The sequence below is a fragment of the Lontra canadensis genome, unplaced genomic scaffold (genome assembly GCF_010015895.1).
Source record: "Lontra canadensis isolate GAN:19392208 unplaced genomic scaffold, GSC_riverotter_1.0 scaffold21, whole genome shotgun sequence".
NCBI lineage: Eukaryota > Metazoa > Chordata > Mammalia > Carnivora > Mustelidae > Lontra > Lontra canadensis.
The window spans coordinates 7,525,655-7,537,938 of NW_022631015.1; the positions used below are offsets into that span (position 1 = coordinate 7,525,655).

Consider the following 12,284-nt stretch of genomic DNA (forward strand, 5'->3'; position numbering starts at 1 on the left):
CGGAGGAAGGGGTGGTAATATTTTCGCGTCCTGCAGGGGGCGAAGTTACCTCTGATTTTTCTCCAGTCTGGTCCCACATTTCCAGCAGACTCCAAAGCCAAACCTCCTTCTCTCCCTTCACCCCATCCCTCCGGAATTACATCTGGACTTTGCCCAACTCTCCGAGACTTCTCAGGGGGTGCTGGGGAGGGGGTCAGAGAAGCGGGGAGTGGAGGAGGTGCTGGGTTAGAGGTTCTTAGCCACCCAGGATTTCAGCTGTCTTGGAAAAGCAGAGGTCCCAATTATGAGGTTATAAAAACTTGAGAACTGCATCTCTTTATCCCCCTTTGCCTCAATATCCAGGCCAAGGGGGTCTCCCAATGTTTTCCAGCCAACATGTGCCCCTGTTGGGAGTGGTGGGGACACGAGGAGAGCACACCCTCTTTTGTGGCCCTCAGTTGAATGTCCCTTATGATCACTGTCATGTGGCATTTCACATATTTTTCCCTCTGGCTCTTACGAGACTTGCGTGCTGTTGTGTTCATCTTCTGGGGGCACCCTCAACACCTCCTTTCTCCAGCACTATTCCTCCCCAGGAACTGAGAGGCCATCTTCATGGGGATGGGAGGCTCATGGTCGACCTGTATCAGGGCTGTTGCTCAGATGCTTGAAAAAGACTCATTAAGTGCCATTTTTGACCCATGTCACAAGGTCCATCTACTTCTAAACAAGTATTTAAGAAAAGGGGAAGATAGTATGTGTGTACGCCTGTGTGTGTTCTCCACTTGTTCCTATGTGCACAGACAATACGTGCATATCTAATAGATGGGTCACAACTTATTTTTGTGTTTTCAACAGCACAGTCCTACCCAGGTGCCCTTGTCTACACTCAGGGTTTTACTGTTTTTTCAGAGCTTTCCCCCTGCCCTAAAAGGTTGGAGATGCTTTTACTCTGCGTCTGTATCACTAGAGGTCTTAAGATGGAGTTGTGACTGCGTTTGCGAAGGGAGAAGGATCTTGGCAGGAAGCCTACATATACTTACTGCAAAGATTTCAGATCTTTTGATCAGGACTTTTGGCTGCTGTGATTTTATGCACTGCAGTGATTTTTTATACCCAAACAAGTCCCATGGAGAAGAAAGAAGTGATGGAGGCTTTTGAATTCTAAGGATCCTGGCATGCCAGACCAAGAGTGATGTATTTTCTTTTCACAAGGAAAGAATCCCTGCTCAAGACCCATCTTCTGTATTGCTGAAGCTGTGTTACCTGAGGTCCATGGCTTCAGACCTTTGTAGGACGAAATACTTCACTCGTAGAAGTAAATCTGAGTTAACAAATTAAATCTGTAGAATTAAAGACTAAAGGATCACTGTGTCTGAGCTGAGAGAGAGCCAGAAAGAGCAGTCCAATGGGTGGTGGGGGGGGTGAAGACCCTTCGGCGTGAAAAATAGATCCTTTGAAATAAGAGAAATGCTTATCAGATTTCGATCAGCAGAAATCCCATGATCTCATAAGTCCATAAATCCCACAGTTTATATCTTTCCAGACTGGCTCAGAAATGCCTTGGACTATGTGAACTAAGAAGGTCAGTGAAGGTTTTATTTTCTAACCCGTACATTTTTCACCAAAAGATCCTAGTGTTTTAAGTGAATTTGTTTGTAGGCTCTGTAGATTCCTGGGCATTCTTGGATAGTATGAGAGCAGGTGGCTTTGCATCCTGAATGGCTGATGGTGGTGGTGTCTGGGTAGAGGCGTCCCTCTCTGTGACTGAGAAGTGTGCCTGTCATGTAAACTGTGTCTTCTACGCTTGATCTTGTCTAACGCTGCTAGCAACTTTTCGGCACCCCTGTTAACCTGAATGGGAACATGCCAAGCCCCTACCTGAGTAGGAATTTTCTATACCACCTCTCCCCAAGTTTTATCTATCTAGCATCATGAAAGCTCTATTGTGTTTCAACACATTAAAATGAAAAGTTAACAGAAAACCTGGAGAAGCACTGAAATATTTCCAGAAAAAGTAGCGGGTGGCTACTATATTACTTAATTACCCCTTTTCTTTAAGGTGTTAGCTTAAGAAGCCAAGCCAAAGCTGATCTGAAGAGATAAATCAAGGTATTTGGCCCCAAATCCCCAGGACGCCGGCTCCGATTTACATTTGGCCCTCTTTGTGGCCTGTTTGTGAGCAGTTTCTCGGAGGATGTGTCCCAACTCCGCGCAGCTGCCTTTGAGGGTCATGAGTCCGCCTCTATTACAACTGTCAAGAGACACCAAGTACTAGAAACTACTCCTGCTGTCCCTCTGTGAATACAGGTGGCATTGATTTTGCTTTTATTTAGTTAAATCATCAATTCGGGCCTTTTACGTGATTGTAAAAGAGACAGCTTACATTGGGGTGTTGATTAGATCGTCCTTACTAGCGATGACCTCTTCGCCTTTGCTACCTCGCGCCTACTTTTGGTGCCTCCAAGAATTCTCTGTGCTTGAAACCTACGCGCGGCCGAGGCACGCCTCCCTGAAGAGGGCGGGTGAAAGAAGGGGGCGGGCCTATTTAAATGCAGGCGAGGGGGTGCCTCTTCATTGGCTGCCAAGCTGTCTGTTACCCAAGAGGGCAGGGACTCTCGGGGGCTGGAGTGCGGTACCTGAGCGAGACGCACACCAGAAAGCCCACGTTGGCCGCTGCGGGGAGCGCAGCGCGGAGAGGCGGGAGACTCCGAATTCCCGCGCTGTTGCCGCGGTCCCTGCTCCGCGCGGGTCCTGTTCCCTCCGGTCCTGCCTGCGAGCGGTGTTTGCGGGGCAGCCGGGAGAGCTCTAAACGGAAAGCAAGATCCTTGCCGCCTCCCCTGGGGGGTTCGAGCGGCGCGCGGAGATTCTGGGGGGCAGCGACAGTGCCCGAGGGCGGAGGGGCGCGGAGTTTGTGAGCGGAGAGGAAGTTAAGCCTTGCGGAGAAGATTGGCATCTCGGGACGCCGTGTCGCCGCAGCCTGGGCCCCACGGCGGAGTAAACTTCTCGGCGGCTGTGCGAGCCAAGGAGAGGCGTGCGCGGGGATGATGCCGGGCATCTCCCCCAGCTGGTGAGCCGCCCCGCCGCCCCGGCTCCCACTCAGCCGCCCGGGAGGGAGCGGGACAACGCACGTGCGCGGGCAGCGAGGCCCGGGAGTGACCGCGCCGTGACCCGCCCAGAGGCGAGGGCGCCGGCTGCAGCGCAGCCGGGACTCGGACGCACCTGGCCTGGACCTTACGCCTCCCGAGACCTGCGCGGGAGTGTGGGGCTCCCCTCCGAGTGGTTTTCCGCGTGATCTCCCCCCTCACCTCCCCTCCAGCCTGGGCAACTGGGGGCGCCCCAGAGAACGATGAGAGATAAGGACTGAGGGCCAGGAAGGGGAAGCGAGCCCGCCGAGAGGTGGCGGGGGCTGCTCACGCCAAGGGCCACAGCGGCCGCGCTCCGGCCTCGCTCCGCCGCTCCACGCCTCGCGGGGCCCGCGGGGCCAGTCCGGCCGGGCGGGGATGCTGGGGCGGAGGGCGCAGTGGCTGTGCTGGTGGTGGGGGCTGCTGTGCAGTTGCTGCGGGCCCCCGCCGCTTCGGCCGCCCCTGCCCGCCGCCGCCGCCGGCGGTGGGGCGCTGCTGGGGGACGGCAGGAGCCCGAGCCACGCGGAGCAGCAGCCGCCGCCGCCGCAGTCCTCCTCCTCCGGCTTCCTCTACCGGCGGCTCAAGACGCACGAGAAGCGCGAGATGCAGAAGGAGATCCTCTCGGTGCTGGGGCTCCCGCACCGGCCCCGACCCCTGCACGGCCTCCAGCAGCCGCAGCCCGCTGCGCTCCCTCAGCAGCAGCCTCGCGGGGACCCCCCTCCCGGGCGGCTAAAGTCTGCGCCCCTCTTCATGCTGGATCTGTACAACGCCCTGGCCGCGGACGACGACGAGGACTGGGCGTCGGGGGAGGAGAGAAGGCAGCACGGGCCCCGCGGAGGGGTAGGCTTGTCCCAGCGCCGCCAGCCGCCCCCAGGCGCGCCGCCCCGGGTCAATGGCAAGAGCCTCCTGGCCGCGGGACCGGGCGGCGGCGCGTCCCCACTGACTAGCGCGCAGGACAGCGCCTTCCTCAACGACGCGGACATGGTCATGAGCTTTGTGAACCTGGGTAAGGATCTGGGGTAGCGTAACGGCGAAAACACTCTCCCCATAACGGTCTCTCGGGCCCGGGGAGGGAGGCGAGAGGGTGGAGGAGGAGACCCTAGCGGCGGGGACACCAGGGCAGGCGGGCTGCGCTCCCGCCACCTGCGGCGGGGTGGGCTGCACGTGCGCTTCCCCGCGCCTCCCGCGGGGCTGCGCGCTGGGGCTGCCGGACGCCGCGGGCGGGACGGGGCGCGCCGGGTCGTGGGGCTCTCGGACTGCGGCGTCCGGACGTATTCCGCGCTTTTTCCAATAATGCGGGGGCCAGGTTAACTCAATTTGAGCAGAATAGTCCCGCCCGAGTGTAGCCATTTGGGAAGGAGAAGTCTTCACTCTTCCCCCCCCCCCCCAATTTCTTTTGCACCCTTAAAGCTCTGAGTGCCAGTTCCTCCACCGGGATTTTTAGGGAATCTGATAGCAACTGAGAACTTTGGAAACTTGACGCGATTGTGTTAAGTGGTATCCATGGAATCGGGGGACGAGGGTTGCAGAGGAAGGTGCCAAAAGAACCTTGGAAGGCATGCCAGACGGGGTTCGCGTGGGTTTGGGACCGGATCCCCAGCCTAGTTGGGGTAACCCACCCAGGATCTTAGTTCACATGCCTTTGGCGGGTGCCCCCAAAGGCTGAACTCCCGATCACTGCTGCCCGAGCTGCACGGGCAGAGAAAGGGTGCGGGTTAGGGGCCAGGGTTGGGCGCTGAGCTGGTCTGAACTGGTTGCCAGGCAACAGAATGGAAATTCAAGGGCGGCTAAATCGGGCTCCGCCACAAATGTTCTGTGGCAAACCCGGACGGAGTCACATAGCCCTTTTCCCCCGAGTTTTCTCATTTGTAAATGAGAATGGTGTAGGCAAGACTTTTTTTTTTAAGGATCAGTGCCTCTGATCTGTGCTACTCTTCATTCATAAACTGACTCCGCTTAGCGTAGACAAAAGGATGTAGGGGACACGTTTTCCGCGGGCAGAAATGGGGGCGCCGTAGCCACGTCAGGGGTGGGTCTCCGCGGGCTTCCTTTCCCGTGTGAGACCTGTGGCCCTGCCCAGGCCCCAAAGTGGGTTACCAGACACTTGTCAAAGCCACGTCAAAGATGTCTGTCATTGGACATTATTTACTTCAATGATTACTATGTAAGATAGTTCAGCGAGTTCCTTACAAATACATCTATGAGATGATTCTCAACTCTGCTGGGATTTGGGGGAAGGAAGGAGAGGGGGCTCAAGAGGGAGGTCCGATTGCATCCAACTGGTACGGAAATCCTCCTGGGAAATTCATGAAACAGAATCTCAAAGGGAGCGGAGGCTCAAGGCCTGCCAGTCTTGCTACTACAGTGCCAGGAGTTCTGATGGGTAAGAATTTTCATCATTGATTGGAACCAAATCCAAGGTTGAGGCACCTCCTGGAAGCATTCTAAGGACTCTCATAGCTGTCAATACAGTCTGCCGGGGGAGGGGAGGAGCAGCAGCGCAGAGGGCCAGCGCTCTTCCTCTTTTCTGTTGCTTCTGGTTTAGTGAATTCCACTTATTCCATCCGCCTCCCCTGTTTCCTGACAGCCTTGGGGAAACGTTTTATTGGCTCTTGGGGTAGTCCCAACCTGGACAAAGTGGAGGACACAGGGTCCTTCTGGCTCTTTCACTGAGAATCATTTACAGTCTCCAGAGAACGGTGCCTGGGCTTAGTCCACGGTTCCGACCTTGGCTGTCCATTAGCATCACCTGGGGACACTTAAAGAACTAAGGGATGCTGGGGCTGCTCCCTGGAGCAATTAAGTCAGAGTCTTTGAGAGTGGGGTCTGGCATCTTTTAAGTGTCTTTGGTTTTTCTAATGTGCCACCATGGTCAAGAAACACTGACATGCTAACATCTGAAGGAAATCAGATCATCCCAGTAAGAGATCAGGAGCAATGCTTCCTTATGTCAGTGGCTCTCAAACGTTGCTGCACATTGCAATCACGGCCCCCCCGGGGGGGGGCTTTTAAAAAACCCAGATGCTGAGGCGGTACCCTGTATCAATGAAACCAGAATGTGTGGGGTGGAAGCCAGGTGTCCATAGTTCTAAGGATTGCTCATGTGGATCCAGTGTTTGGGAGCCACTGCCTGAGGTGGTATTTGAAAGTGTTAGAGTTGGCTTGAGGCAAAATTTGTAAAGGATGGTGACATTTACTGTGTTTAATGACCTCTACATTCTCCTTGTTCCTTGCTTGTCTGACCTTTTTGGTCTACAGGTACACAGTGGTTCTGAGTCACACTGCTTGAAGCTGGTTGTCAACTAATCCCGTTAAGGTGATGATCTAACTTACATTCCTCATAAGGGAAACTTCAAGGTCCAAAAAACAAACACCGAAAAATTTCCAAGAGAATTCAACAGGCGTGTCATCTCAGGCCTGGGACAGGCTGATGTGGAACTGGAAGAGATTCCTGGGTGGGAAACTCTGCCCCAAGCCCCTCCTGTCATAGGGCTGGGCTTTCTGACTATGTGTTGTCGCTGTCTGTAGGTCCAGCCCAGGACTCCTCATGGGCAGTTAGTGGGGGAACCTTCAGGTAAGTAGAATCCAAGTCACAAGCCATGCCACCTGCCAGTCCCACAGTTCTATTTAATCTTAACGCATTTAGCAGTAGGAAAGAGGATTTCAGAACGAGAGGCTAAAATGTGATAAAATCTGATTATCATGGCCCTGAGCCTAAGGACAGTTGATTTGAAGAAAGTAATTGCTTAGGATGTTGGGAGCATTCTGCTGATTTCCACCTCCATGGCATGTTAGCAGGCTGTATTACCTGACTCATGAAAGAACCTGCAAAAAGACACACGTTTTCAACTACTTTTACACCTAGTAGTTACATAAAAAAAGTATAAGAGAAAGTGTTACATAGTTGTAACCCTCCCCCCACACACACTCAAGGGAGAATAATTTATTCATGAAATACATCTGAAACATACTGAGCCTTCTCCGCTTGATTTCGGGAAGTAGAATCAACAGAATTCAGTTTCTCCCACATATCCCAAATGCTGGCTGTTTGGTGGTGGTGTTGACTGTTTGAAATTCTCTCTGTGTGAATAGGTTGGACGTGTGTAACCTCCTTAGTGCTGACAGGCTGGTGTGCAGAGTGCATTCAGTTGGGGCCCAAGATGCCATTTTCTGCTTGTTTGCTAATGCTACAAATGTCTTGACAGTCTAATAATTATGCAGGCCTGCCAATTTGGGGACCTTGGAGAAGTATCCTGAAATATCGTTTAGGTCTTAAAATTCGCCTTCTTAGAGAAGCCTTTTCGACCGTCCCTACCCATTCTTTACTGTCACAGAATGCTGCTGCTTTTCCTGGGTGCACAGATCACAAAAAAGAATGTGTATTTTTTTTTTCTTTAAAATTTGCTTACTCACTTGTCATCCCTCTCTGGGTGGCGGTCTCAAAAGGCAACCAGGCTTTATCCACCATTGAAGCCTACATCTTAATATCATGCTGAGCACGTGGAAAGATGTGTAATAAAGATTGAATTGATGAAAAAGACCTATCCTTCACTTAAAATTCATATTTCACTCGTCTGGAAGGTCTGATCACTTAGAAATGGCATACACGATTTCTATGAAGTCAAAGACCTTTGAAGAGAAGACCTTTAGGACATTTTGGTTAATGGTATCTGATGTATACCATAATACTTTATTAATATACCTGTTTTTTAATTAGTTACCCATATGTATATTTCTAATGTGCATCACACTTGAGAGTAGTGCAAAGGTTTTTTTAAATCTCTGAATTTCAGACTTCATTTATTTAGAATTAATGAAGTGTTGATCTCTAGATGCTAAGGTAAAAATGAAATAATTCAAAATATGCTCAGAAAAGGGAATCAGTGTGTATTAGTATAAGTAACAAGAAACTTATTGTACTAAAAATACTGGCAATCTTCTGAACAAAATTACCCTTGGGAAACAAATTAGGAGAAAAATGGAATCTTCCCTACTTGTATTTGTAACCAGATACACTATACTGTCTTTTTCTCATAAACATAGGGATCAGTGGTACTGTTTTTCATGGGGGTTGCCTCTACTTAACGAAGATTTTTGTTAGCAGAAAATAAATCCCTGCCTGCAGGCTACTCACAGCAAATATAATTTGGAGAATTTGATTGCAAGAGTGTGGTGCAAAGGAACAGTGGATGTTCTAAAGAAATTTCGAGTAGTAAATGTGAAATTCAGTGGTATTTCAACGACAAAAAAAAAGTTGTACAAAGTGTCCTTAAACTCGGATCAAAGGGCAAGCAGATATCATTGTTTAGACTTGAGATGGTGTTTCCTCTGGTTGTCCTTCTAAGAATGGGTATAAATCCTTTTTAAATGTGCTGAATCATGCTTAGTTCCTCTACTTAAGAGCTTACCTCTGATTAGCATGGAGGAAGGATTCTTACTGATAGAAAAAAAAAAAATCTGTGGCTGGGGGGAGGGGAGCAGGACAACAAGGTTCAGAACTTTACTCAATATGCCCTTGCTGTTTTCAGAGTTGAGTGACTTTAAATGTTGGATTTCAAAGTAATATTTTACTTGAATCTGGGGGTAGGTGGGTGCATGCTGGGTGTCAAAGGTGGCTAGCAGACTCTCAAAGATGACCGCCCTGTCGTCCTGGCTCACCCTCTGTTGAAGGAACTGAGTTAGAAAAGGAGCATGAAGAGCATAAAATTTCTTGGACGATTCACCAGCGTTCTCTAATTTTTCACAACTGTCCTTCTCTCTCTGCCTCCCATTCTGTATGTGAAAATGAATTAGTCCATAGAATGCTTTTTTTCCCCTTCATATAAAGGCAGTACAGCTTTCTGTCGTGAACCTCGTTCTGCCTTTCCCCCCTCTCCAATTTTTTGAATTTTAGTCACCTCCTATTCTTTGGTGCTTCCAGCGGTGGGAAGGAAAGCAGGCAATAGGGGGTTTAGTCAGACAACTGTGTTCCTGACTAGAAGCTTCCAGAAATACCCAAGTAAAAGGAGAAATCAATGTAGAAGTTCCCTGAGAGATGAACAGTTGAGAGTCCTCATGTATGGGAACAGCTGTTACACATTAACCTTTCTGTCCCCACCATCCTCGGGGCCATGGCCCAACCCAACCAAGTGCCAGGTAACATGGCTGCCTTGGCCACAGGGTGTCACCCAGGGCCCAGTGTGGGGCATAGTGTGCCTCACAAAAAAGCTGATGCCTCCTCCTTTCTTTTCATCATGACAGCTCAGCTGCTTTTATTCAAATGCATTCTCTCCTCTTGTAACACCCTTACTTTATAACACCTTGGCTGGCCATGTTCCCTTCCAGCTCTTGCCCTTTGGAAACTGGTAAGCCAGAAAATGGCTCCCGTCATACCTGGAACATAGGCAAGTGGTGGCCATTATATCAAGGAGAAGGAAAACCATTCTCACAGTCATGAAAACTATAGACTCACTAAAGAGCCAGGGCCATCACCCTTATGAAGTTTTTCAGAGTACCAGAAATTCTCAGAACTCAGTTGTACCTGCTCGTCTTCCACAGGAAGCATTAGAAATAAGAAACTGTAGTTCGCTGAAGTTGACTGCATATTTTGTTCAGTTACTAGTGTTTTGACAATAACGTTCTTGGGCATTTGGGTGGCTCAGTTGGTTAAGCGTCTGCCTTCGGCTCAGGTCATGATCCTGGGGTCCTTGGGTTCCCCTCTCAGCAGGGAGTCTGCTTCTCTCTCTACCCCTCCCCCTGCTTGTGATCTCTCTCTCTCACAAGTAAATAAAATCTTCAGCCAAAAAGATTCTTTTCTCTATTTTTTTTTTCCACTGTAAATATGTACTATATCATTCCTCTATGTGTAAAGTTAGACTCTGGAGCTGACTGGGGACACAGCTCCCTTCCATAACATTGTTTTCTGTGGGAAAACATGCCCAAGCCACTGATACCCTGTTTTAAAGCAGGGTTTCACCCTTAATAGGAAGTTTAGGATTACTATTAAATTTGTTATCCATAGATCATAGAATTTAGAACTTTAAAGGTTTTTTGCACATTGTCTGATCATTTATGTTTGTAGTTAAATTTGTTTGATTTATTCAGGACCATTTCCTCCTCATTGATGTTCTATCTTAAGGCTGAGGGACAACCACAGAGAGGTCCTCATGCATCAGAGGAATAGGGCCACAGAGCCATTGTCGGGCGGGAGTGGATAATTAAGGAGAAATTAGAAAAGCCTGCAAGAGCCCTGCCCTGGGCAAGAGGTGGGGAAGCCTAGATCTGGAATTTTGTGGGTTTTCTCCTTGTGGGTAGCATTCATTCCTAGAACTCTGCTTTTGGAAAAGAAAAAGCTGTGCCTATCTATAAATATCCCCTTGTTTGGCATGCAGAAGCAGTGCGCACCCCCAAAGAATTGTTCTCTGCTCTGAAAGTGAGTTGAAAACCAGGTTGCTGTGAGTGGCATTGTTCCACTGAGGTCCGCAGGCATGGATTCTCTTCCTGCCCTTCCCCTGTCCATTATTAAAATGATTGGGTCCAGAATAGAAGTGATATCTAAATGACATCAGGTAATTCCTTGATGGGTCCCCACGGTCTTGTTATCTCTAACCCAGTCCCAGATGACCGGATAGAAGACTCCCCTTCAAACATTTTTGCAGAATGAGGTTCTGGTTCTGAGTGGGAGAGCCTTCCTGACTTTCAGCTTCCTGGGCATACGCCCTTGATGACTGATCCTGCTGGGCAGGTTGGGATTGTCCTAGGCCTGAAATGTCCTTGCAGTGTATTGCTGATTTTATGTTCAGATTGTTTTCTCATCATCAGAGAGCTCCGTGGGGGTGGGGTTGGTGAGCGCCGGGACTTGACTTTGACTGCAGGCAGAAAACAGTGTCTCTAGGACAGAGCCAAGCTCTAAGCCTTCTACACACTGAACTTTGATATCCGCCTCGATCCTTATTATGACTCTCCTGCCACTTACCCTTTTCACCTTGTTCAGAATGTGACTTCTAGCCTTAGACATCTGTGTGTGTTGATCGTTGTTCCTGTGTTTACAGTCTTGTTGGTTTCCTGTACGCGAACATGGGCTGGCAAAAAAATTCTGATTCGTGTATCAGCAAAGTGTGAACTAACCCTATGATTGGTGTGAGCTATTTTATGTGCTGATTAGGTCGGAAGATTTTTTTATAAGTGGGCTTGCTTAAATCCCCGAGACTAGTTATTTTCTCTCCCCACTTTCAAATCTATAAATTACATTTCAATATTCTGAAATCAGAGCTTTGTAAAGTACAAAATCAGGGACTAAGAGTTTTACTTGACTTTTTAAAATTTTTATTTTCCAGATTTTATTTGAACCCCTGCATGTCAGAGTAAGTTAACAGAGAAGTTGTGCATTAAAAAAAAAATACTTTTTTTTTTTTTTAAGAGCAGTTTTCGGTCCACAGCATAATTGAATGGAAGTTTGAGAGATTTCCCCTATGCTCTCCGCCCCCATAAAAATAGCCCTGGTTGCTATCAACATTCCACACCTGAGTGGTACATTTGTTATACTTGAAAAACCTACCTTGATTACCTGAGTTCATTGTTCACCTTAGGGTTCACTCTTGATGTCCTGTGTTCCCTGGGTTTGGACTGCTGTTTGAGGACCTAAATCTCTCATTAAAGTATCACACAGAGGCCTTTCACGGCCCCAGAACTCCTCTGTGGAGAAGCTGTACACAACCAGAAAAATCAATGGGGATATGAAAATTCAAAACAGGCAGAGTTTGTGGGGAGAAAAAGAAAATGCCTTTGTTGGAGAATGTTTTGTCTCTGTGGTCTTACCACATTGGCATATAAATAATTTCAGTGGACTCTGTGGACCTGATTTTGTGCTTCTGTGCGTGGACCCCAAATCCATTACAAGTTCCTCCCCCATCTTTTTTTTTTTTTTAAAGTGTGGGAGTTTAAAAATCTTTTTTCCTCCACATACTTTCATTGAGGTGTCTGTCACCATAGTACCTAGACAATCCTGTAGGCAGAGATATGAGCGATTAAATTTCTCCCTGGGCCTGGCTTGTGCCCTGTTTGATCCATGCTCGGCAGGATTTGGGGGGGTCAAAGAAGCCTGAAGAAAGAACAAGAATTATAGGAATTTTGTGCTTATAAATTATTGAAATTTGGGGGAGGGGTGGTTAGGGGAGGGATGAAATAGTTTTCCTTCCTTTC

The 12,284-nt window shown here is 48.9% G+C and overlaps 1 protein-coding gene across 1 annotated transcript in view; it reads left to right on the top strand.

Moving 5' to 3' along the window:
• Window positions 1-2,603: 2,603 nt before the first annotated feature.
• Window positions 2,604-12,284, top strand: part of BMP6 (bone morphogenetic protein 6) — a 146,415-nt gene continuing 136,734 nt past the window's right edge. Inside the window, exon 1 of the mRNA XM_032861532.1 lies at window positions 2,604-4,110. Coding sequence (XP_032717423.1) covers window positions 3,483-4,110 — 628 coding nt within the window. The 5' untranslated portion in view covers window positions 2,604-3,482. The remainder of the gene's footprint in view (window positions 4,111-12,284) is intronic.